General features: G+C 46.0%; 1 protein-coding gene across 3 annotated transcripts in view; it reads right to left on the bottom strand.

Annotated features, from left to right (window-relative positions):
- The window catches only part of LOC143767628 (uncharacterized), a 120,533-nt gene that overhangs the window by 55,412 nt on the left and 40,299 nt on the right, over window positions 1-24,822 (bottom strand). For 2 of the 3 annotated variants that reach the window (XM_077256064.1, XM_077256065.1), the window contains exons 2-5: window positions 8,798-8,947; window positions 8,489-8,668; window positions 8,283-8,406; window positions 8,102-8,199 (exon numbers count right to left, since the gene is read on the bottom strand). In XM_077256064.1, coding sequence (XP_077112179.1) covers window positions 8,102-8,199; window positions 8,283-8,406; window positions 8,489-8,668; window positions 8,798-8,947 — 552 coding nt within the window. The remainder of the gene's footprint in view (window positions 1-8,101; window positions 8,200-8,282; window positions 8,407-8,488; window positions 8,669-8,797; window positions 8,948-24,822) is intronic. The other variant, XM_077256066.1, reaches the window with a different exon arrangement.

The following is a 24,822-nucleotide window of genomic DNA, read 5'->3' as shown; positions in this document are numbered from 1 at the left end:
TTTGTAACCATGGCAGACCAAGCACTAGTACATCATGTAAATTATACAGTACAAGGAAGCGAATCACCTCCTGATGAACGGGAGTCATGCGCATGGTCACTTGTGTCCAGTACTGCGGTTTATTCATAGCCAATGGTGTAGAGTCAATTCCCTTCAAAGGAATAGGAACTTCCAGAGGCTCCAGACTAAAACCGCAGCGTTTGGCAAATGACCAATCCATAAGACTCAGGGCAGCGCCCGAATCCACATAGGCATCAACGGAAATGGATGACAGTGAACAAATCAGAGTTACAGACAAAATGAACTTAGACTGCAGAGTACTAATGGCAAAAGATTTATCAACCTTTTTTGTACGTTTAGAGCATGCTGATATAACATGAGCTGAATCACCACAATAAAAACACAATCCATTTTTCCGCCTATAATTTTGCCGTTCACTTCTGGACTGAATTCTATCACATTGCATAGTCTCAGGTGCCTGTTCAGAAGACACCGCCAACTGGTGCACAGGTTTGCGCTCCCGTAAACGCCGATCAATCTGAATGGCCATAGTCATAGACTCATTCAGACCTGTAGGTGCAGGGAACCCCACCATAATATCCTTAATGGCCTCAGAAAAACCATCTCTGAAGTTTGCAGCCCGGGCGCACTCATTCCACTGAGTAAGCACCGACCATTTCCGAAATTTTTGACAATATACCTCCGCTTCATCATGCCCCTGAGAGAGGGCTAATAAAGCCTTTTCAGCCTGAATCTCCAGGTTAGGTTCCTCATAGAGCAATCCCAGTGCCAGAAAAAACGCATCCACACTGAGCAATGCAGGATCCCCTGGTGCCAATGCAAATGCCCAATTCTGAGGGTCGCCCCGCAGGAAAGATATCACAATCTTGACCTGCTGAGCAGGGTCTCCAGAGGAGCGAGATCTCAAAGAAAGAAACAATCTGCAATTGTTCCTGAAATTCAGGAAGGTAGATCTATCTCCAGAAAAAAACTCTGGAATAGGAATTCTAGGTTCAGACATAGGAGTGTGAACAACAAAATCCTGTATGTTTTGAACTTTAGCAGCGAGATTATTCAGGCTGGAAGCCAAACTCTGGACATCCATGTTAAACAGCTAAGGTCAGAGCCATTCAAGGGTTAAGAGGAGGTAAGAAGCAGCTAGACAGCAATTAAGGGCTAGGCAGCAAAACTCTGAGGGAAAAAAAAAAAAAATTTCCCCTCAACACTTCTTTTTCTCCTGCTTCAGCCCAAACAATTAACACTTTGTGGGCCGGCTATACTGTCATGTTCCCAATGGCAGGGAATTTAGCAACAGAACACGGACAAAAACAGGACGAGCTCTAGGGTGATGGAACCTGAGCTGACCGCGATCCTGAACCTCAACACTCAACTAACAGTAGCCGGGGAGCGTTCCTGGGGGAACTCTAGACGCCTCACGCCAGCCGGAGATCTAGCTTCCCCTATCAGAAGAATCACAGACCTCTCTTGCCTCCAGAGAAATATTCCCACAGAAATAGCAGCCCCCCACATATAATGACGGTGAAATGAGAGGAAGGCACAAACGTAGTTATGAAAACAGATTCAGCAAAAATGAGGCCCGCTTAAGCTAGATAGCAGAGGATACAAAAGGTGAACTGCGCGGTCAGCTTAAAACCCTTCAAAATACCATCCTGAAATTACTTGAACTCATGTGCCAACTCATGGTACATGAGTGGTAATTTCAGCCCACTAGAGCAACCAGCAGCAGAGAATTACATATCTGCAAGCTGGACTAAAAACATGAAAGCAAACATGAAACAGGGAAATCCAGACTTAGCTTGTCTTGAAGGCTTAGGAGCAGGTAGCAAAGGTAACAGAGACACACTGATACATTGATAGCCGGCAAGGGAATTACAGGAAAGCCAGGTTAAATAGGAAACACCCAGCCTCTGATGGACAGGTGGAAACCAGAGACCGCAAGCCACCAAAGTCACCCAGTACCAGTTGTAACCACCAGAGGGAGCCCAAAAACAGAATCCACAACAGATTCCGTGGTGGATAGGTTGCAGCGGATTTGGAATCATGTGGTGGACAACTTAAAGTTGTCACAGGAGAAGGCTCAGCGTTTTGCCAACCGCCGCCGCGGTGTGGGTCCCCGACTTCATGTTGGGGATTTGGTATGACTGTCTTCTCGGTTTGTTCCTATGAAGGTCTCCTCTCCTAAATTCAAGCCTCGCTTCATCGGTCCTTATAAGATTTTGGAAATCCTTAATCCAGTGTCCTTTCGTTTGGATCTTCCGGTGTCGTTTGCCATTCACAACGTGTTCCATAGGTCCTTGTTGCGGCGGTACGTTGTGCCTGTGGTTCCTTCTGTTGAGCCTCCTGCTCCGGTGTTGGTTGATGGCGAGTTGGAGTACGTGGTGGAGAAGATCTTGGATTCTCGTCTCTCTAGACGGAGGCTTCAGTATCTGGTCAAATGGAAGGGCTATGGTCAGGAGGATAATTCCTGGGTGGTCGCCTCTGATGTTTATGCGGCCAATTTGGTTCGTGCCTTTCACGCTGCTCATCCTGATCGCCCTGGTGGTCTTGGTGAGGGTTCGGTGACCCCTCCTTAAAGGGGGGGTACTGTTGTGAACTATACTTCTTGGCTCCCTCTTGTGGTCACTAGTGGTATGGCACTGGGATTGTCTTTCCCCAGCTTGGTACCCACCTGGTTCGTTAGGCCAGGGGTGTTGCTATTTAAACTTCCTGGATTCTTAGTCTGGTGCCTGGCATCGTTGTAATCAGTTCATTTCTGTTTGCTCCTGTCTGCTGGTCCTGGTTCTTTGCAAGATAAGCTAAGTCCTGCTTCCTTATTTTTGTTTATTTGCATTGTTCTAATGTTTGTCCAGCTTGTACAAAATGTGATTCCTGATATTGCTGGAAGCTCTAGGGGGCTGATATTCTCCCCCCACACCGTTAGTCGGTTCGGGGGTTCTTGAATATTCAGCGTGGATATTTTGATAGGGTTTTTTGCTGACCGTATAAGCCATCTTCCTATTTTCTGCTATTAGTCAGTGGGCCTCTCTTTGCTAAAATCTAGTTCATTCCTACGTTTGTCTTTTCTTCTTACCTCACCGTTATTATTTGTTGGGGGCTTGTATTTACTTTGGGGTCTTTTCCCTGGAGGCAAGAGAGGTCTTATTTTCCCTTATAGGGTTAGTTAGTTCTCCGGCTGGCGCGAGACGTCTAGAATCAACGTAGGTACGTTCCCCGGCTACTGCTAGTTGTTTGTGCTAGGATCAGGTATACGGTCAGCCTAGTTACCACTTCCCTATGAGCTGGTTTTTTGTGTTTGCAGACTTTGCTGAAACCCCTGAGATCCTCTGCCATTGGGATCATAACAGTGTCAGAGTTAGACACAAAACCATAACTGGTCCTGATGAGACATTGCACACATATTCCAAAACAGCCAAAAGAAACCAAGCTACAGAACAGCCCATGTTTGCACTACACAGCCAGTGATATGTATGAGGCTGGAGCGCTGAATAGCAGCAGAAAATGCTTGTAAAAATTCTTACATATGGAAATGCCGCGCTCATACCAAGATGTAGACTGAAGAAGGAGGACCACACAATTACTATCAAATCATTAGGAGTATATATGACAATCTTCCTATATATTACTTTCAGAAGGACAAGTTGTGTCAATATTAGACACAGAGCAAGGGCTAATCCTAATAAGGCGAGATAAGGTGTTACTACAGGTCACACACCTAGTAGAGCGGTCTTAGTTAAAGAGAAATAATATATAGAATATATAGAAATTACAATCAAGGAAATATCCCATGGATTCATGGAAGAGGATAGCTACAAAAGAACCATAATGGTCCTGGCATAGAAGGCTGACTTATTTGATAGTTGATGCCTAATCAAGTGTCAAACGACAATACAGTCCTATAACGATCAGATATTCGATGGCAATGTATAATAAAGATCAATTAGATAAATAGACAGAAGCCATAAGATGTATTGGCATCACTAGAATGAGGAGTCAGATGTCCTCAGGGTGCAGCAGAGTGAAGCATTGACCATATATTTACTGCCATGGGTGCTGTGAATGTGTTAGAAGAAACAGCCATTCATCCATTTTATACAATCCCGAATCAGGTGTAAAAAAATACCAAGAAATGTAAGTACGGGAGTGAATGGCACATCAATTCCCGGGTCTGTCTTTGCAAATAGCAGAGGGACAAATCACCCCTATAGTAAGATGCAAGTAAGCCAAACAGAGCAAAGATGTCCATAATGGAAAAGTCATAGTTGTTTGCAGAAGCCTGTGAGGAACAAGTCTTCATTTAGACCCTTGGGGAGCGACTCTGAAGATCATAGATCCATTTAGATTCACAGCGAAGGACGAGGTTTGTGATGTTACAGTGCAACTAACTATTCACTATTGATGTCATATTCATTCTAGTGAATTTGTATGCGGCAGTGTTTCTGGGATTTCTCATTAGTTCTGCTTTTTGGCCGGCACCATTACTACACTACTACACTTCCCCTCCTTCAACCCTAATCAAGGGTTAAGCTGAGGGAATAACATTATTTACCCTTATTAGGGACCAAGTGCATAGAATAGAGCCGTCTTCTATAGTCGCCACAAACTGTTTCTATCTATTACCGTATTTTTCCAACCATAAGACGCCCATTTTTTCCTCCAAATTTGGGAGGAAAGTGTGGGTGGGTCTTATAGTAGGGATGTAGCATGTAGGGAGGGGGGGCAGCAACGAGTGGGATCGCACTGTTATCCCACTTCAGGAGGCAGAAAAATGTCCCTGCTGCCTGGAATCAGCGCTGGGGAAACCACATGGTCCTGATGATTAAAGTGCAGTGAATATTCCTTAGCTGCTTCCCTGCCCACCTATCAGCTGAGCCTTGAGCCAGGAGCAGAAAATGAATACTGCACTTAAGCAGGGACACACATGGTTTCCCCAGCGCTGGATTCCTGCAGCAGCTGGGGAGATCTGTGTGTCCGGGGGAGAAGGAGGCAGCAGCAGCAGGGGAGATGAGATCGCTGCATACCTGCGGAGGCTGGATGCTGAGTGCTGTGCACAAGAAGGACCTGTGTGATGTCAGAAGTGGGCGGGCTGGAGCATCACATGGCAGCACAGAGCCCTCCCTCTTCTTGACATCATCACAGGTCCTTCAGACTCCCCACTAGAATCTGCAGCTTCCTCTTATAACCTGTGCTGTGGAAAGGCAACAAGAGGGAGGGCTCTGTGTGTGCAGTCATGGGATGCTTTTACCTCACCACAGTGGCTGGCTGGCTGCCACAATTAAGAGGTTAGTCTACAAAATACAATAAAGCACTCTGCCACTCCTTTGGTGAACTATAACTCCCAGCATGTCATAGGATCTGCAGGACATGCTGGGAGTTATAGCTCTCCCATGGGATTTTAAAGCAGCACTCCAGTGTTATTTTGCAGTGCTGGAGTGGTGCTTTCAATATAAGCCCTGTGCCCCCATTCTTATGCTCACCCTCCAGCGTCTTCATATAGTACTTCACAGACACCACACTGGTCCCGCAGCTTCCAACATAATAACATACTATTATATATAATACCACATATAATAGTATGTTATTAAATATTTTACCACATTTTTTTGCTTCAAATATTTTTTTCCCTATTTTCCACCTCTAAAACCTGGGTGCGCCTTATAGTCCGGTGCGTCTTATAGTCCGAAAAATACGGTATATAGGAATACATTTGTTCTTCAGTTTACAGTGCAGCTTTCCTCGAACTATTTTATCTTATATAGAAGAATAAGCAAGCAGATTCTTTCCGTGAACGACATTCACTTTTAAAGAGGCAGCACTTTCTTTTTTAGATGCCCTCTATCAGGTGCCAAATTAATTGAGCATTTTTTCTGACCAGGGTGCATTAAGTGACATTTAGGGCTCATGCCCACTTGCGATGAAATCGGACAAATTCAATCCGATAAAAAAACACTGAAACTGTTCTCGCAGTCGGCAAAGGAGATCGAGGGCTTTGGGGATTTAGCGGATGTTATAAGTATGGTTTAATTAAGAACAGTAAAGGAGTCTGTGTGTTTATTTCAAATAAAGGATTTTTTAATGGGTGTCTGTGTTTTATTAACTATTTCACTATATGAGGTTAGCAATGGGGGCGTCTAATTGACGCATCTTCATTACTAACCTCGGGGCTTGATGTCACAAAGGTGACATCAACGCCTCAACTATTACCCCATATGCCACCGCTACAGAGCAGTGGGAAGAGCAAGGCTATGTGCCAGAATTGGCGCATCTTACAGATGCGCCTTTTCTGGGGCGGCTGAGAGCTGATGTTTGTAGCCAAGAAAGGGGACACTATCCATGGCCCCTTCCTAGGCTACAAATATCAGCTCTTAGCTGTCTGGCTAAAAATTATAGGGGGACCCCACGCCATTTTTTTCCAATAAAATATATTTTATAAATTACATACATATGCTCTAATTTGCACAAACACTGTACTAATTGTTTTTGCCACTGACATATATATAGCTCCCTATCATGCATCTATTTACTGTATGTAAACCATCTCTTCTATCCTGCTGTAATTTTTCAGAAGCCGACAAATGAATTACCGGCTAATCTTCTATCTAGCTCTCTCTGTACTATAAATATATATATATTTGTTACTGATATATATATATATATATGTCAGTGACACAAATATATATATATATATATATATATATATATATATATATATATATATATGTATTCTATGAGTATACAGTGTATGTTTTCTATCTTTTCTATTCTAAGCTGTCGGTGTGATTTTACTGCATGCGCACACAAATTACCGTCTTTTTTATTTCTATCTATCTAAATCGGATGCTAGGTGTGAAAAATCGGATTATACTCGCATAAAAAACGTATGACACTTGCATGACAATTGCATTGCATTCGTCCGACTCTCCTGCATCAAAATCGAACCGATTTTGAAATCACTAGTGTGTCTCCAGCCTTAATCCTGCCATCTCCACCCTTCTCATTACACAAGTATAATACATATAATAATGGGGGAAAGACCAAGAATGAGCACAAGACCATCACAGCAATCTACAAATAATAGGAGAGATCTCATGACTAGGGTTGAGCGAAACGGATCGGCCATTTTCAGAAGTCGACGACTTTTGGCAAAGTCGGGTTTCATGAAACCCGACCCGACCCCTGTGTGGGGTCGGCCATGAGGTCGGCGATCTTCTGAATCTGGTATCGGAATTCCGATACCGAGTTCCGATATGTTTGCAATATCGGGAATCGGTATTGGACTCCATATTTAAGTGTAAAATAAAGAATTAAAATAAAAAATATTGATATACTCACCTCTCCGGAGGCCCGTGCACCATACCGCTGTTAACCGGCAGCCTCCTTTGCTTAAAATGCTCGCGTTTAGGGCCTTCCATGACGTCACCGCTTCTGATTGGACGCGTGGCGGTCACATGAGCGGCACGCGACCAATCAGAAGCCGTGACGTAATTCTCAGGTCCTAAATTCCTCATTCTAGGAATTTAGGACCTGAGAATTACGTCACGGCTTCTGATTGGTCGCGTGCCGCTCATGTGACCGCCACACGACCAATCACAAGCCGCGACGTCATCCCTCAGGTCCTAAATTCCTAGAATGAGGAATTTAGGACCTGAGAATTACGTCACGGCTTCTGATTGGTCGCGTGCCGCTCATGTGACCGCCACGCGAACAATCAGAAGCCGTGACATCATGGAAGGCCCTAAACGCGCTCATTTTAAGCAAAGGAGGCTGCCGGTTAACAGCGGTAAGGTGCACGGGCCTCCGGACGGGTGAGTATATCAATATTTTTTATTATAATTCTTTATTTTACACATTAATATGGATCCCAGGGCCTGAAGGAGAGTTTCCTCTCCTTCAGACCCTGGGAACCATAGTATCCCATTGCACTGCATTGGGTTTCGTGTTTCGGCCGACCCTGACTTTTTTATAGGATCGGCCGATTTCACTCGACCCGACTTTTGAGAAAGTCGGGTTTCGTGAAATCCGACCTGATCCTATAAAAATAAAAGTCGCTCAACCCTACTCATGACACTTTCTCTTCATCTACCTGGTGATCCTGAGGAGCATTGGGATCTTCTTGTTTACAGTCCTGTTGAAGAAGAGGACGGGGACATCTCTCTGGTGTTGTCCTCTTACTGGACAGATCTGGAGGAAACACATGCAGGGACTGAATTCATTCTTTACATACAGATAACTATAGGCTGTGTGTATTTAGTCCTGTCTATTACCTGGTGATGTGAGGGGCTGGGGAACCTCCATCATAACATCCTTGTACAGATCTTTGTGTCCTTCTAAATTCTCCCACTCCTCCATGGAGAAATAGACAGCGACATCCTGACATCTTATAGGAACCTGACACATACAATGATACCGTCATCCCCCAATCCCTTCATAGTGTTACTGTATAATGTCCCAGCATTCCCAGCAGTGTCACCTCTCCAGTCAGCAGCTCAATCATCTTGTAGATGAGTTCTAGGATCTTCAGGTCATTGATGTCCTCATGTATCAGGGGGTAAGGTGGAGGCCCCGTGATTGGGCTCAGGGGTCTTCCCCATCCCTCAGACACAGGGGCCTGACAGCGCTCACTAGAGGTCTTCTTCACTATTGTGTAATCCTGGTTATGGAGAGACACATTAATAAATCTCACTACAGACATTTCCAGAGTCCTCACCTCTCCAGTTCTGTCCATCTGTTATTCCCATAAATAAGAATGATGTAATGTGACATCATCAGAATCTCTCACCTCTCCAGTAAGCCGGAAGAGGATCTCTAGGGTGAGGTGTAATATCCTCTCCGCCATCTTGTTTTTGTCCATATCCATCTTTGATGGGTAAATCAGGAAAGTTTTCTTATGTAGAAGATCTTCACTGAGAGGATCCAATATTGTAGAGACCTGAATGAGATGATGAGCCGATATAACATCATAAAAATCCTGTGTAATACAATTACTGGAGATAATAAGGGAAACATATGAGATAGAACGTTTAGATGTTGTATTCTCTAGTCTTATATGGACTGGAACATAAGCTGAATTGCTGACTAAGACATCTCCTCCATTCCCCCAATCTCTGGCTTTGTTACTCACTGTTTTGGCATCTGATTGGCTGTAGGAATTACAAGTTTGTTAAGACTGACCAGATACAGAGATTGGCGGGAGCACAAGCACAAATGGTATTATTATTATTTTACAACATTTTGTTTTTTCACTGACATCTACTAATAAAACCTATATATTTTAGGCCACAGACAACAAGCAGTTTCTTCCTCGGAGTCGGCAGCTGAATACGTTCCTCATAGACTCATCTTCCATAACACTAATTCTCCTCTCATTTACCGACACTGGAATCGGCATTAGCAATACTGCAGGAGATATTCATTACACGTGACAGGAGAAATAACTACTTCATGATGAGGACGACATCTTCATCTTCTACTACGGCTCTAGAAACATATTTGTCCAGAGTCCGTCACTGACTCCATCACCACTGGCCGTCTATATGAAGGTTTCCCATCTTCCCCGCACTATAACCTTCTATCACATTAGATCTCAGGTCTGATTCACACACAGAAGTTTGAGGCTTTTATAAGAGATTTTTTGTAAGAACAACAAGACAGGAGATATTTGATGTCAATGTCTCCATGTAGGCTTCCATTTATTACATGAAAAACACAGGTGTGGAAATATTCAAAAAATAATTATAGTGAAGTGTTAAGGCACCAAATAGAAAATTTTTACCCAGGATGAGGACACCTTGAACCAATGTTACAACCTCCACTATAATAAATTTTCAGGGTGGTGCATAGACGTGAGACTATTTATAAGGCTGGGGTCACACTAGCATATGGCATCCGACGAGATAGCATCAAATGTGATATGCTAATGTCTCTTGGCTCCTGCTCTGCTGCGAGCAGGAGCTGAGTGTCATGCTACTGTGCTCCGAGCCTCTCACACGCAGAGGATTAGAGCACAGCTGTGGAGCCAAAGAAACTAATTTCTCCATCTCCTCCATTGCCGGGGTCGGTGTATATCACACAGCACTGAGATGATATCCGTGCGCTGTGCGCTATATCACTCGCACCGATAGACTTATATGAGTACAAGTGAGCTAAGACTAGGTCAAGTCTCGGTGCCAATCGCAGCATGCTCAGATTGTTCTCTCATGCCGATTGAGCATGAGAAAATAATTGCAGATGTAAGTTGGCCCATAGAGTAACACTGGTCCGAGTGCTATGCGATGTTTTTTCACATAGCACTCGTCCGTATTATACGCTAGTATGACCCCGGCCTAATCAAGACAACGAAATGAATTAAGTCAGCATTACTCCTTTTAGAAAATACTTCAGTCCTTTTTAATGTTCATATGATTCAGGACAATGACATAAAGTGCGACAGTGCTAACAGCGTGACGGCAGGTGCAGTGATTTAAAAAAAAAAAGACATGACGGACAACAAACTTTTTGGACTTAATTTGCATTTCTACTCGTCCATGAACATGGACTAGTAGGACTGATTTATCTTCTAAAAGGGGTGAGTGCTGACTTTCTCCATTCCGTTATCTGGATTAGGCCGGAGTCACACACAACGTATAAAAATACGGTCCGTTTTTGATGGCCGAGATATGCAGAAAATTTCCTGAACAGTGATCCGTATTCAATGCGAGGATGCAATTTTTTCTCCAGAAATTATACGTGTGTCATCCGTATGGCATCCGTACTGCAAGCTTTTCTCGCCAGCTTGCAAAATGGACATAGAATGGATCCATGGCCTCAAATATTCATAAAAACATATATACAGTCTATATATATATATATATATATATATACACTCACTGGCCACTTTATTAGGTACACCTGTCCAACTTCTTGTTAACACTTAATTTCTAATCAGCCAATCACATGGCGGCAACTCAGTGCATTTAGGCATGTAGACATGGTCAAGACAATCTCCTGTAGTTCAAACCGAGCATCAGTATGGGGAAGAAAGGTGATTTGAGTGCCTTTGAACGTGGCATGGTTGTTGGTGCCAGAAGGGCTGGTCTGAGTATTTCAGAAACTGCTGATCTACTGGGATTTTCACGCACAACCATCTCTAGGGTTTACAGAGTGTCCTAATAACTGCTCCCTACCTGACAGCGGAGGTTGGCACCCTAAGTTTCTGCGGTAGGCGCCCCCACTCCTCGACGGCTGGCCCTAATAGCCCTACTTCCACCCTATATTCCCTAATTGAGACCTAATCGTTCTCAGAAAAAATGAAATAAAAATAAAAAATCAAAAAAATACACAAATAAACAAGAAAAAAGCAAAAAATTGAACTCAGCAAAAAAACACAATTATTTTTATCATATTAGACAAAAAGGTCCCTAACAGGGTGTAGCAAAACACAATTATTGGATACCAAATGCCAATATCTTGTTTGAATGAAAAAATATCAGTGTCTCGTTTATCCAGCAGATATATAAGTGGGCCAACACCCTATATTCCCTAATTGAGACCTAATCGTTCTCAGAAAAAATTAAATAAAAATAAAAAATCAAAAAAATGCAGAAATGAACAAGAAAAAAGCAAAAAATTGAACTCAGCAAAAAAAACAAATTGTTTTCATCATATTAGACAAAAAGGTCCCTAAAAGGGTATAGCAAAACACAGTTATTGGATAGCAATGCCAATATCTTGTTTAAATGAAAAACACCAGTGTCTCGTTTATCCAACAAATATACAAGTGGGCCACTTCATCACGCACTGCTCCATATAGTCATGTATATCACGGATTTTCAAACAATCAAAATATACCAAAAAAGATATGGTGTCCATAATAGGACTACAGCCCACAAAAACAAAAACATCCCCGCAGGGGACCACCAGAGCAGATTGAGCAGTCAAAAAATAATAATCACACTCCACAGTATAATACTGTAGCATATGTTTCTACTCATCTGCATCCCAGAAGCGTTATGGGTCCTGTAATCATCCAGCTCCGCTGGTCTCCTGCCGGGATATTCTCCCTAGATTGCCCGACGCGTTTCCCCCCCGTGGAAATCCTGGGGGTTCATCAGGGGACATGGAACAATGCCACAAAAAGAGATAGAGATGCAGGACAGATCAGTCAAGAACAATCCTCAGACCACCTCCAGAGATCTGCAGCATCAACTTGCTGTAGATGGTGTCACTGTGCATCGGTCAACTATACAACGCACTTTGCACAAGTAGAAGCTGTATGGGAGAGTGATGCGAAAGAAGCCGTTTCTGCAAGCACGCCACAAACAGAGTCGGCTGAGGTATGCAAAAGCACATTTGGAGAAGCCAATTTCTTTTTGGAAGAAGGTCCTGTGGACTCATGAAACCAAGATTGAGTTGTTTGGTAATACAAAAAGGCGTTATGCATGGTGGCAAAAAACACAGTGCGTTGTATAGTTGACCGATGCACAGTGACACCATCTACAGCAGGTTGATGCTGCAGATCTCTGGAGGTGGTCTGAGGATTGTTCTTGACTGATCTCACCATTCTTCTTCTCTGCCTTTCTGATGTTTTTCTTGGCCTGCCACTTCTGGCCTTAACAAGAACTGTACCTGTGTTCTTCCATTTCCTTACTATGGTCCTCACAGTGGAAATTGACAGGTTAAATCTCTGAGACAGCTTTTTGTATCCTTCCCCTGAACAACTAGGTTGAATAATCTTTGTTTTCAGATCATTTGACAGTTGTTTTGAGGAGCCCATGATGCCACTCTTCAGAGGAGATTCAAACAGGAGAACAACTTGCAAGTGGCCACTTTAAGTAGCTTTTCTCATGATTGCATACACCTGGCTATGAAGTTCAAAGCTCAATGAGGTTACAAAACCAAAAAAAGTGCTTTAGTAAGTCAGTAAAAAGTAGGTAGGAGTATTTAAAACAAGAAAATGATAAGGGTGCCCATACTTATGCACCTGTCAAATTTTGTTTGAATGCAGATTGCACATTTTCTGTTAGTACAATAAACCTCATTTCAAGGCAGAAACATTACTGTGTCCAACAGTTAATAGATATATGAAACTGAAATAGCTGTTGCAAAAAAAAAAAATTTTTATAAAACATTAAGCTTAAGATTAATAGGGGTGCCCAAACTTTTTCATATGACTGTATATATACACTCACTGGCCACTTTATTAGGTACACCATGCTAGTAACGGGTTGGACCCCCTTTTGCCTTCAGAACTGCCTCAATTCTTCGTGGCATAGATTCAACAAGGTGCTGGAAGCATTCCTCAGAGATTTTGGTCCATATTGACATGATGGCATCACACAGTTGCCGCAGATTTGTCGGCTGCACATCCCTGATGCGAATCTCCCGTTCCACCACATCCCAAAGATTTCATGTTGTTTACGCCAAATTCTGATCCTACCATCCGAATGTCGCAGCAGAAATCGAGACTCATCAGACCAAGCAACGTTTTTCCAATCTACTACTGTCCAATTTCGATGAGCTTGTGCAAATTGTAGCCTCAGTTTCCTGTTCTTAGCTGAAAGGAGTGGTACCCGGTGTGGTCTTCTGCTGCTGTAGCCCATCTGCCTCAAAGTTCGACGCACTGTGCGTTCAGAGATGCTCTTAGGCCTACCTTGGTTGTAACGGGTGGCGATTTGAGTCACTGTTGCCTTTTATATCAGCTCGAACCAGTCTGCCCATTCTCCTCTGACCTCTGGCATCAACAAGGCATTTCCGCCCACAGAACTGCCGCTCACTGGATTTTTTTTCTTTTTCGGACCATTCTCTGTAAACCCTAGAGATGGTTGTGCGTGAAAATCCCAGTAGATCAGCAGTTTCTGAAATACTCAGACCAGCCCTTCTGGCACCAACAACCATGCCATGTTCAAAGGCACTCAAATCACTTTTCTTCCCCATACTGATGCTCGGTTTGAACTGCAGGAGATTGTCTTGACCATGTCTACATGCCTAAATGCACTGAGTTGCCGCCATGTGATTGGCTGATAGAAATTAAGTGTTAACAAGAAGTTGGATAGGTGTACCTAATAAAGTGGCCAGTGAGTGTATATATATATATATATATATATATATATATATATATATATATATATATATATATATACACATTGCTCAAAAAATAAAGAGAACACAAACAACAGAATATAACTCCAAGTAAATCAAAGATCTGTGAAATCAAACTGTCCACTTAGGAAGCTACACTGTTTGAAAATCAATTTCACATATTGTTGTGCAAATGGAAATTATTGGCAATTATCATGACACATTCAATAAAGGAGTGGTTCTGCAGGTGGGGACCACAGACCACATCTCAGTACCAATACTTTCTGGCTGATGTTTTGGTCACTTTTGAATGTTGGTTGTGCTTTCACACTCATGGTAGCAGGAGATGGACGCTACAACCCACACAAGTGGCTCATGTAGTGCAACTCATACAGGATGGCACATGAATGTGAGCTGTGGCAAGACGGTTTGCTGTGTCTGTCAGCGTAGTGTCCAGAGGCTGGAGGCGCTACCAGGAGACAGGCCAGTACACCAGGAGACGTGGATGGGGCCGTAGGAGGGCAACAACCCAGCAGCAGGACCACTACCTCCGCCTTTGTGCAAGGAGGAACAGGAGCAGCACAACCAGCGCTACCGAGGTGCCGAATGTGCCAACGTGGCTACCAAGTGGAAAAAGTTGCTACCAAGGTGCCAAATGTGCCAAAGTGGATACCTAGTGGCCAAACTGGCTACCGAGGTGCCGAATATGCCATCGTGGCTACCAAGTGGCAAAAGTGGCTACCGAGGTGCCGAAAGTGCCAAAGTGGCTATCAAGTGGTCAAAATGGCTACCGAGGTGCCGAATGTGCCAAAGTGGCTACGAAGTGGCCACAGTGGCTACAAAGTGGACGAAGTGGCTACCGAGGTTCCGAATGTGCCAAAGTAGCTACCAAGTGGCCAAAGTGGCTACAGATGTGCCGAATGTTCTAAAATTGCTACCAAGTGGCCAAAGTGGCAACCGAGGTGCCGAATGTGCCAAAATGACTACCAAGTGGCCAAAGTGGCTACAGAGGTGCCGAGTGTGTCAAAGTGGCTACCAAGTCGCCAAAGTGGCTACCGATGTACCGAATGTGCCAAAGTGGCTATCAAGGGCCAAAGTGGCTACCAAGTGGCCAAAGTGGCTAGAGATGCCGAATGTGTTAAAATGGATACCAAGTGGCCAAAGTGGCTACCGAGGTGCCGAATGTGCCACAGTGGCTACCAAGTGGCAAAAGTGGCTACCGAAGTGCCGAATGTGCTAAAGTGGCTACCAAGTGGCAAAAGTGGCTACAGAGGTGCCGAATGTGTCAAAAAGGCTAGCAAGTGGCCAAAGTGGATACCAAGTGGTAAAGTGGCTACAGAGAGGCCGAATGTGTCAAAATGGCTACCAAGTGGCCAAAGTGGCTACCAAGTGGCAAAATGGCTAGTTAGGTGCCGAATGTGCCAAAGTGGCAACCAAGTGGCCAAAGTGGCTACCAAGTGGCCAAATTGGCTACCGAGGTGCCGAATGTGCCAAAGTGGCTACCAAGTGGCCAAAGTGGCTACCGAGGTGCCGAATGTGCCAACGTGGCTACCAAGTGGCCAAAGTGGCTACCGAGGTGCCGAATGTGCCAAAGTGGCTACCGAGGTGCCGAATGTGCCAAAGTGGCTACCAAGTGGCCAAAGTGGTTAGAGATGCCGAATGAGTTAAAGTTGATACCAAGTGGCCAAAGTAGCTACCGAGGTGCCGAATGTGCTAAAGTGGCTAACAAGTGGCCAAAGTGGCTACCAAGTGGCCAATGTGGCTACCGAGGTGCCGAATGTGCTAAAGTGGCTAACAAGTGGCCAAAGTGGCTACCAAGTGGCCAATGTGGCTACCGAGGTGCCGAATGTGCTAAAGTGGCTAACAAGTGGCCAAAGTGGCTACCAAGTGGCCAAAGTGGCTACCGATGTGCCGAAAGTGCCAAAGTGGCTACCAAGTGGCCAAAGTGGCTACCGAGGTGCCGAATGTGCCAAAGTAGCTACCAAGTGTCCAAAGTGGTTAACACGTGGCCAAAGTGGCTACCGAGGTGCTGAATGTGCCAAAGTTGCTACCAAGTGAACAAAATGGCTGCCAAGTGGCCAAAGTGCCTACCAAGCTGCCGAATGTGACAAAGTGGCTACCAAGTGGCCTAAGTGGCTACCAAGTGGCAAAAGTGGCTACAGAAGTGCCGAATGTTCTAAAGTTGCTACCAAGTGGCCAAAGTGGCTACCAAGTGGACAAAGTAGCTACCAAGTGACAAAAGTGGCTACAGAGGTGCCGATTGTGCCAAAGTGGCTACCAAGTGGCCAAAGTGGCTAGTGAGGTACCGAATGTGTCAAAGTGGCTACCAAATGGCCAAAGCAGCTACCGATGTACCGATTGTGCCAAAGTGGCTATCAAGTAGCCAAAGTGGCTACCACGTGGCTAGAGATGCCGAATGTGTTAAAGTGGAAATGAAGTGGCCAAAGTGGCTACCAAGTGGCGAAAGCGGTTACCAAGTGGCCAAAGTGGCTACAGAGGTGCTGAATGTGCCAAAATGGCTACCAAGTGGCCAAAGTGGCTACCGAGACGCCGAATGTGCCAAAGTGGCTACCAAGAGGCCAAAATGGCTGCCAAGTGGCCAAAGTGCATATCAAGGTGCCGAATGTGACAAAGTGGCTACCAAGTGGCGAAAGCAGTTACCAAGTGTCCAAAGTGGCTACAGAAGTGCCGAATGTGCCAAAGTGGCTACCAAGTGGCCAAAGTGGCTACAGAAGTGCCGAATGTGCCAAAGTGGATACCAAGTGGACAAAGTGGCTACTGAGGTGCCGAATGTGCCAAAGTGGCTACCAAATGGCAAAAGTAGCTACTGAGGTGCTGAATGTGCCAAAGTGGCTACCAAGTGGCCAAAGTGGCTACCGAGTTGCCGAATGTGCCAAAGTGGCTACCAAGTGGCGAAAGCGGTTACCAAGAGGCTAAAGTGGCTACAGAGGTGCCGAATGTGGCAAAGTGGCTTCCACGTGGCCAAAGTAGCTACCGAGGTGCCAAATGTGCAAATGTGGCTACCAAGTGGCCAAAGTGGCTACCAAGTGGCTACCGAGGTGCCAAATGTGCCAAAATGGCTACCAAGTAGCCAAAGTGGCTACCAAGTGGCCAAAGTGGCTACCGAGGTGCCAAATGTGCCAAAATGGCTACCAAGTAGCAAAAGTGGCTACAGAGGTGCCGAATGTGCCAAAGTGGCTACCAAGTGGCCAAAGTGGCTAGTGAGATGCTGAATCTGCCAAAGTGGCTACCAAGTGGCCAAAGTGGCTACCGATATACCGAATGTGCCAAAGTGGCTATCAAGTGGCCAAAGTGGCTACCAAGTGACCAAAGTGGCTACTGAGGAGCCGAATGTGCCAAAGTTGCTACCAAGTGGCTACCGAGGTGCTGAATGTGCCAAAGTGGCTACCAAGTGGCAAAAGTGGCTACCGATGTGCTACCACATGGCCAAAGTGGCTACCGAGGTGCCGAATGTGCTAAAGTGGCTACCAAGTGGCTAAAGTGGCTACCGAGGTGCCAAATGTGCTAAAGTGGCTACCAAGTGGCCAAAGTGACTACGCAGGTGCCGAATGTGCCACAGTGGCTACAAAGTGGCCGGAGTTGCTACCGAGGTGCCGAATGTGCCAAAGTGGCTGCAAAGGTGCTTAATGTGCTAAAAGGGCTACCAAGTGACCAAAGTGCCTACCAAGGTGCCGAATGTGCCAAAGTGGCTACCAAGTGGCCAAAGTGGCTACCGAGGTGCCGAATGTGCCAAAATGACTACCAAGTGGCCAAAGTGGCTACCAAGTGGCCAAAGTGGCTACCGATGTACCAAATGTGCCAAAGTGCCTACCAAGGTGCCGAATGTGCCAAAGTGGCTACCAAGTGGCCAAAGTGGCTACCGAGGTGCCGAATGTGCCAAAATGACTACCAAGTGGCCAAAGTGGCTACCAAGTGGCCAAAGTGGCTACAGAGGTGCCGAATGTGCCAAAGTGGCTATCAAGTGGCCAAAATGGCTACCGAGGTGCCGAATGTGCCAAAGTGGCTACCGAGGTGCCGAATGTGCCACAGTGGCTACGAAGTGGCCGAAGTGGCTACCGAGGTGCCAAATGTGCCAAAGTGTGAAAACAAGTGGATAGGTGGAGGGCACCACAAAATGTATCAGAAAAAGGAAGGTTCACTATGGGCTGTAACAAAACATGGAAAAAACAGCGAGACAAAGATCATGCCCATATGTAAAGGAACACCTCCAGACAATAATAAATGAAAAATATATAAACTTTTAATTGGCAATGAACCTCAAAAACTACATATATGTGTATGCAAAGAACAATAACACACAACACTTAAAAACATTTAAAATTGCAAAGAATGCAAAAACAACAACATGCCTATGCTGGAATAATTGTCAAATCCTATGATAGGGAAAATGACGTCCCACAAGAAAAATATGCTTCCCCCAATAAGATGATCCAAAGGATCTACCCACACAGTCAAGATATAACAATGAATAACCACTCAATGGTGTGGTGTCAATGTTGCAAAACCATAGCCCCCAACATGAGGTGCATAATTCCTGTGCAAAATAACTGCAATAATGTGCAGATCATGGTAATGGAGTACAACCAAAAAAGGCCCTGGAAAAGATGTGCCTGAGAATAGAGTCTGAAATATAACTCAAAAAATGACTGTTATAAGATAGGCACATGTGGCATGCAAGGGGAAGGGAGAGGAAGGACTACAGAATGTAACAGCCCAATAAAATGAAAACCTCAATCCCATAAAAAAAACCCCATCATACCAATAATGCTAATGGTCCAAAGCCCTGACCATGGGTGGAAGTCTGTGTGGAGAGGGGAAGCAATCTGTGGGTAGGCTCCCACGCGTATCGCCGCTCAGATGGCGGCTTCCTCAGGGAAAGATTATTATGTGGTGTGAACATTCAATGCAGTGACTTATATATGCATCCCTAAAGGCATAAAACATATTCACCTGTGCACGGAGAGATTGCGCGCATGTGGTGCCACCGCCATTTTGTCCATGTAAGAGTCCAAGTGGGAACAATAAAGTTTGGTCAAAAGTAATTCAGAGCGCATGCGTGCACACATAGAGAGAGCGCTGTCACGCAAGCTAGACCTCAAGAATACCACACTGCGCAGACGCCAAAATAGGCGGTCTGCGCATGCGCTACATACGTCCAAGGAAAAAATGCAAAGCGCAGTCCCGGGTACTTTGCAGCGCAAGGTCAGAAGAGGGTTTTGTTTGGCGCAAGCGCACCGCACACCTCAGTCCCCCTCATTATGATGAATACATTTTGTATGATAGAATAAAAGAGCTGTTACGCAAATTAGACCTCGGAGATGCCACACTGCGCAGACGCCAAAATAGGCAGTCTGCGCATGCGCTATATTCATCCAAGGACTTCTCCAAGCATGGAGAAATGCAAAGCGCAATCCCGGGTACTTGCAGCGCGAGATCAGAAGAGGGTTTTGTTTGGCGCAAGCGCACCGCACACCTCAGTCCCCCTCATTATGATGAATACATTTTATATGATAAAAAATAATAAAAGAGATGGATGGGATAAGTTGTATTTATATTTATAAACAGCTGAGCGCACAATAGCCAAGTGAGGGCATAGTCCTGTTATATCTAAATTGAACGAAATGACAAAACATTTAATCTATTCACAACCAGATGCAGACATGATGTATTTCCAAAAAATATTGCCAACGAGTTAATTACAAAAGGAAATGTGTATATGAGGGCAGTACCGTTGTCTGCGCCATACAAGAGCCTATTACCCTGGACACCTAAGGGTCTGTAGTGTCAAGGCAACATACCCCCTCAACTAGTGTGCGACTAAGCTGTGGAGTCAATGGGATTGATCATAATTATAAGAAAAACAACCAAAAAACCACATCTGAAAGGTCTGCGCACTATATATCAAAAGTTGATGAAATAGATGAGAACAGCGAATAAACACTGCACAAGATAAGGGATGATTTTGAACGCACGCACTACGCATATCTCGATCCACTATATTTAGAGAGTGCATGATGAATTACAGATAAACACAAATTAAGTTCAAATTAAGTTCATCAGGCGCATATGCGAGAAAAAATAAGTGCATGAGCACTTAATCCTAATACCAACATGCGCCTGTGCGTGAAAAGTATGTCGCACTAAGCCATGGCAGAGCTAGGTATATGGTATTGCAACATTGAAAAAGGAACAAATTGAAAAAATTGAAAAAATTGAATGTAGACCAATAAATGCAAGCAACACAGTGTATTGGCATATATACAAAACGACAGGGTGACTCCAAATGTGCCAAAGTGGCTACCAAGTGGCCAAAATGGCTACCAAGTGGCAAAAGTGGCCACCAAGGTGCTGAATGTGCTAAAAGGGCTACCAAGTGGCAAAAGTGGCTACTGAAGTGCCAAATGTGCTAAAGTGGCTACAGAGGTGCCGAATGTTCTAAAGTTCCTACCAAGTGGCCAAAGTGGCTACCAAGTGGCCAAAATGGCTACCAAGTGGCCAAAGTGGCAAGAGATGCCAAATGTGTTAAAGTGGATATCAAGTGGCCAAAGTGGCTACCAAGTGGCCAAAGTGGCTACGCAGGTGCCGAATGTGCCACAGTGGCTACAAAGTGGCCGGAGTTGCTACCGAGGTGCCGAATGTGCCAAAGTGGCTGCCAAGTGGCCGAAATGGCTACCAAGTGGCCAAAGTGGCTGCCAAGGTGCTTAATGTGCTAAAAGGGCTACCAAGTGGCCAAAGTGCCTACCAAGGTGCCGAATGTGCCAAAGTGGCTACCAAGTGGCCAAAGTGGCTACCGAGGTGCCGAATGTGCCAAAATGACTAGTAAGTGGCCAAAGTGGCTACCAAGTGGCCAAAGTGACTACCAATGTACCAAATGTGCCAAAGTGCCTACCAAGGTGCCGAATGTGCCAAAATGACTACCAAGTGGCCAAAGTGGCTACCAAGTGGCCAAAGTGGCTACAGAGGTGCCGAATGTGCCAAAGTGGCTATCAAGTGGCCAAAATGGCTACCGAGGTGCCGAATGTGCCAAAGTGGCTACCGAGGTGCCGAATGTGCCACAGTGGCTACGAAGTGGCTACCGAGGTGCCAAATGTGCCAAAGTGGCTACCAAGTGGCCACAATGGCTACCAAGTGGCAAAAGTGGCCACCAAGGTGCTGAATGTGGCAAAAGTGGCTACTGAAGTGCCAAATGTGCTAAAGTGGCTACAGAGGTGCCGAATGTTCTAAAGTTCCTACCAAGTGGCCAAAGTGGCTACCAAGTGGCCAAAATGGCTACCAAGTGGCCAAAGTGGCAAGAGATGCCAAATGTGTTAAAGTGGATATCAAGTGGCCAAAGTGGCTACCGAGGCGCCGAATGTGCCAAAGTGGCTACCAAGTGGCAAAAGTGGCTACCAAGTGGCCAAAGTGGCAAACGAGGTGCTGAATGTGCCAAAGTGGCTACCAAGTGGCCAAAGTGGCTACCAAGGTGCCGAATGTGCCAACTTGGCTACCAAGTGGCAAAAGTGGCTACCGAGGTGCCGAATGTGCCAAAGTGGCTACCTAGTGGCCAAAGTGGCTACCGGAGGTGCCGAATGTACCAATGTGGCTACCAAGTGGCAAAAGTGGCTACCGAGCTACCGAATGTGCCAAAGTGGCTACCAAGTGGCCAAAGAGGCTACCGATGTGCTGAATGTGCCAAAGTAGCTACCAAGTGGCCAAAGTGGCTACCAAGTGGCCAAAGTGGCTACCGAGGTGCCGAATGTGCCAAAGTGACTATCAAGTGGCCAAAGTGGCTACGAAGTGGCCATAGTGGCTACAGAGCTGCCGAATGTGTCAAAGTGGCTACCAAGTGGCCAAAGTGGCTACCAAGATGCCGTATGTGCCAAAGTGGCTACCAAGTGGCCACCAAGGTGCTGAATGTGCCAATATAGTTACAAAGTGGCAAAAATGGCTACCAAGGTGCCGAATGTGCCAAAGTGGCTACCAAGTGGCCAAAGTGGCTACCAAGTGGCCAAAGTACCTACCGAGGTGCCCAATGTGCCACAGTGGTTACCAAGTGGCCGAAGTGGCTACCAAGTGGCCAAAATGGCTACCAAGGTGCTGAATGTGCTAAAAGGGCTACCAAGTGGCAAAAGTGGCTACCAAAGTGCCGAATGTGCTAAAGCGGCTACCAAGTGGCAAAAGTGGCTACAGAGGTGCCGAATGTTCTAAAGTTGCTAAGAAGTGGCCAAAGTGGCTACCAAGTGGCTAAAGTGGCTACCGGGGTGCCGAATGTGTCAAAATGGCTACCAAGTGGCCAAAGTGGCTAGTGAGGTGCCAAATGTGCCAAAATAGCTACCAAGTAGCCAAAGTGGCTACCAAGTGACCAAAGTGGCTACAGAGGAGCCGAATGTGCCAAAGTGGCTACCAAGTGGCCAAAGTGGCTAGTGAGATGCTGAATCTGCCAAAGTGGCTACCAAGTGGCCAAAGTGGCTACCGATATACCGAATGTGCCAAAGTGGCTATCAAGTGGCCAAAAAGGCTACCATGTGACCAAAGTGGCTCCTGAGGAGCCGAATGTGCCAAAGTGGCTACCAAGTGGACAAAGTGGCTACCAAGTGGCCAAAGTGGATACAGAGGTGCCGAATGTGCCAAAGTTGCTACCAAGTGGCTACCGAGGTGCTGAATGTGCCAAAGTGGCTACCAAGTGGCAAAAGTGGCTACCGATGTGCCAAATGTGCTAATGTGGCTACCACATGGCCAAAGTGGCTACCGAGGTGCCGAATGTGCTAAAGTCGCTACCAAGTGGCTAAAGTGGCTACCGAGGTGCCAAATGTGCTAAAGTGGCTACCAAGTGGCCAAAGTGGCTACCAAGTGGCCAAAGTACCTACCGAGGTGCCCAATGTGCCACAGTGGTTACCAAGTGGCCGAAGTGGCTACCAAGTGGCCAAAATGGCTACCAAGGTGCTGAATGTGCTAAAAGGGCTACCAAGTGGCAAAAGTGGCTACCGAATGTGCCAAAGTGGCTACCAAGTGGCCAAAGAGGCTACCGATGTGCTGAATGTGCCAAAGTAGCTACCAAGTGGCCAAAGTGGCTACCAAGTGGCCAAAGTGGCTACCGAGGTGCCGAATGTGCCAAAGTGACTATCAAGTGGCCAAAGTGGCTACGAAGTGGCCATAGTGGCTACAGAGCTGCCGAATGTGTCAAAGTGGCTACCAAGTGGCCAAAGTGGCTACCGAGATGCCGTATGTGCCAAAGTGGCCACCAAGGTGCTGAATGTGCCAATATAGTTACAGTGGCAAAAATGGCTACCGAGGTGCCGAATGTGCCAAAGTGGCTACCAAGTGGCCAAAGTACCTACCGAGGTGCCCAATGTGCCACAGTGGTTACCAAGTGGCCGAAGTGGCTACCAAGTGGCCAAAATGGCTACCAAGGTGCTGAATGTGCTAAAAGGGCTACCAAGTGGCAAAAGTGGCTACCAAAGTGCCGAATGTGCAAAAGTGGCTACCAAGTGGCAAAAGTGGCTACAGAGGTGCCGAATGTTCTAAAGTTGCTAAGAAGTGGCCAAAGTGGCTACCAAGTGGCCAAAGTGGCTACCGGGGTGCCGAATGTGCCAAAATGGCTACCAAGTGGCCAAAGTGGCTAGTGAGGTGCCAAATGTGCCAAAATGGCTACCAAGTAGCCAAAGTGGCTACCAAGTGGCCAAAGTGGCTACAGAGGGGCCGAATGTGCCAAAGTGGCTACCAAGTGGCCAAAGTGGCTAGTGAGATGCTGAATCTGCCAAAGTGGCTACCAAGTGGCCAAAGTGGCTACCGATATACCGAATGTGCCAAAGTGGCTACCAAGTGGCCAAAGAGGCTACCGATGTGCTGAATGTGCCAAAGTAGCTACCAAGTGGCCAAAGTGGCTACCGAGGTGCCGAATGTGCTAAAGTGGCTACCAAGTGGCTAAAGTGGCTACCGAGGTGCCAAATGTGCTAAAGTGGCTACCAAGTGGTCAAAGTGGCTACCAAGTGGCCAAAGTGGCTACGGAGGTGACGAATGTGCCACAGTGACTACAAAGTGGCCGGAGTTGCTACCGAGGTGCCGAATGTGCCAAAGTGGCTGACAAGTGGCCGAAATGGCTACCAAGTGACCAAAGTGGCTGCCAAGGTGCTTAATGTGCTAAAAGTGCTACCAAGTGGCCAAAGTGCCTACCAAGGTGCCGAATGTGCCAAAATGACTACCAAGTGGCCAAAGTGGCTACCAAGTGGCCAAAGTGGCTACAGAGGTGCCGAATGTGCCAAAGTGGCTATCAAGTGGCCAAAATGGCTACCGAGGTGCCGAATGTGCCAAAGTGGCTACCGAGGTGCCGAATGTGCCACAGTGGCTACGAAGTGGCCGAAGTGGCTACCGAGGTGCCAAATGTGCCAAAGTGGCTACCAAGTGGCCAAAATGGCTACCAAGTGGCAAAAGTGGCTACCAAGGTGCTGAATGTGCTAAAAGGGCTACCAAGTGGCAAAAGTGGCTACTGAAGTGCCAAATGTGCTAAAGTGGCTACAGAGGTGCCGAATGTTCTAAAGTTCCTACCAAGTGGCCAAAGTGGCTAGCAAGTGGCCAAAATGGCTACCAAGTGGCCAAAGTGGCAAGAGATGCCAAATGTGTTAAAGTGGATACCAAGTGGCCAAAGTGGCTACCGAGGCGCCGAATGTGCCAAAGTGGCTACCACGTGGCAAAAGTGGCTACCAAGTGGCCAAAGTGGCAAACGAGTTGCCGAATGTTCCAAAGTGGATA

Source organism: Ranitomeya variabilis, chromosome 4 (genome assembly GCF_051348905.1).
Source record: "Ranitomeya variabilis isolate aRanVar5 chromosome 4, aRanVar5.hap1, whole genome shotgun sequence".
Classification (NCBI taxonomy): Eukaryota; Metazoa; Chordata; class Amphibia; order Anura; family Dendrobatidae; genus Ranitomeya; species Ranitomeya variabilis.
The sequence above is the reverse complement of the archived record's forward strand: the minus strand, read 5'-3'. Positions and strand labels throughout refer to the sequence as shown.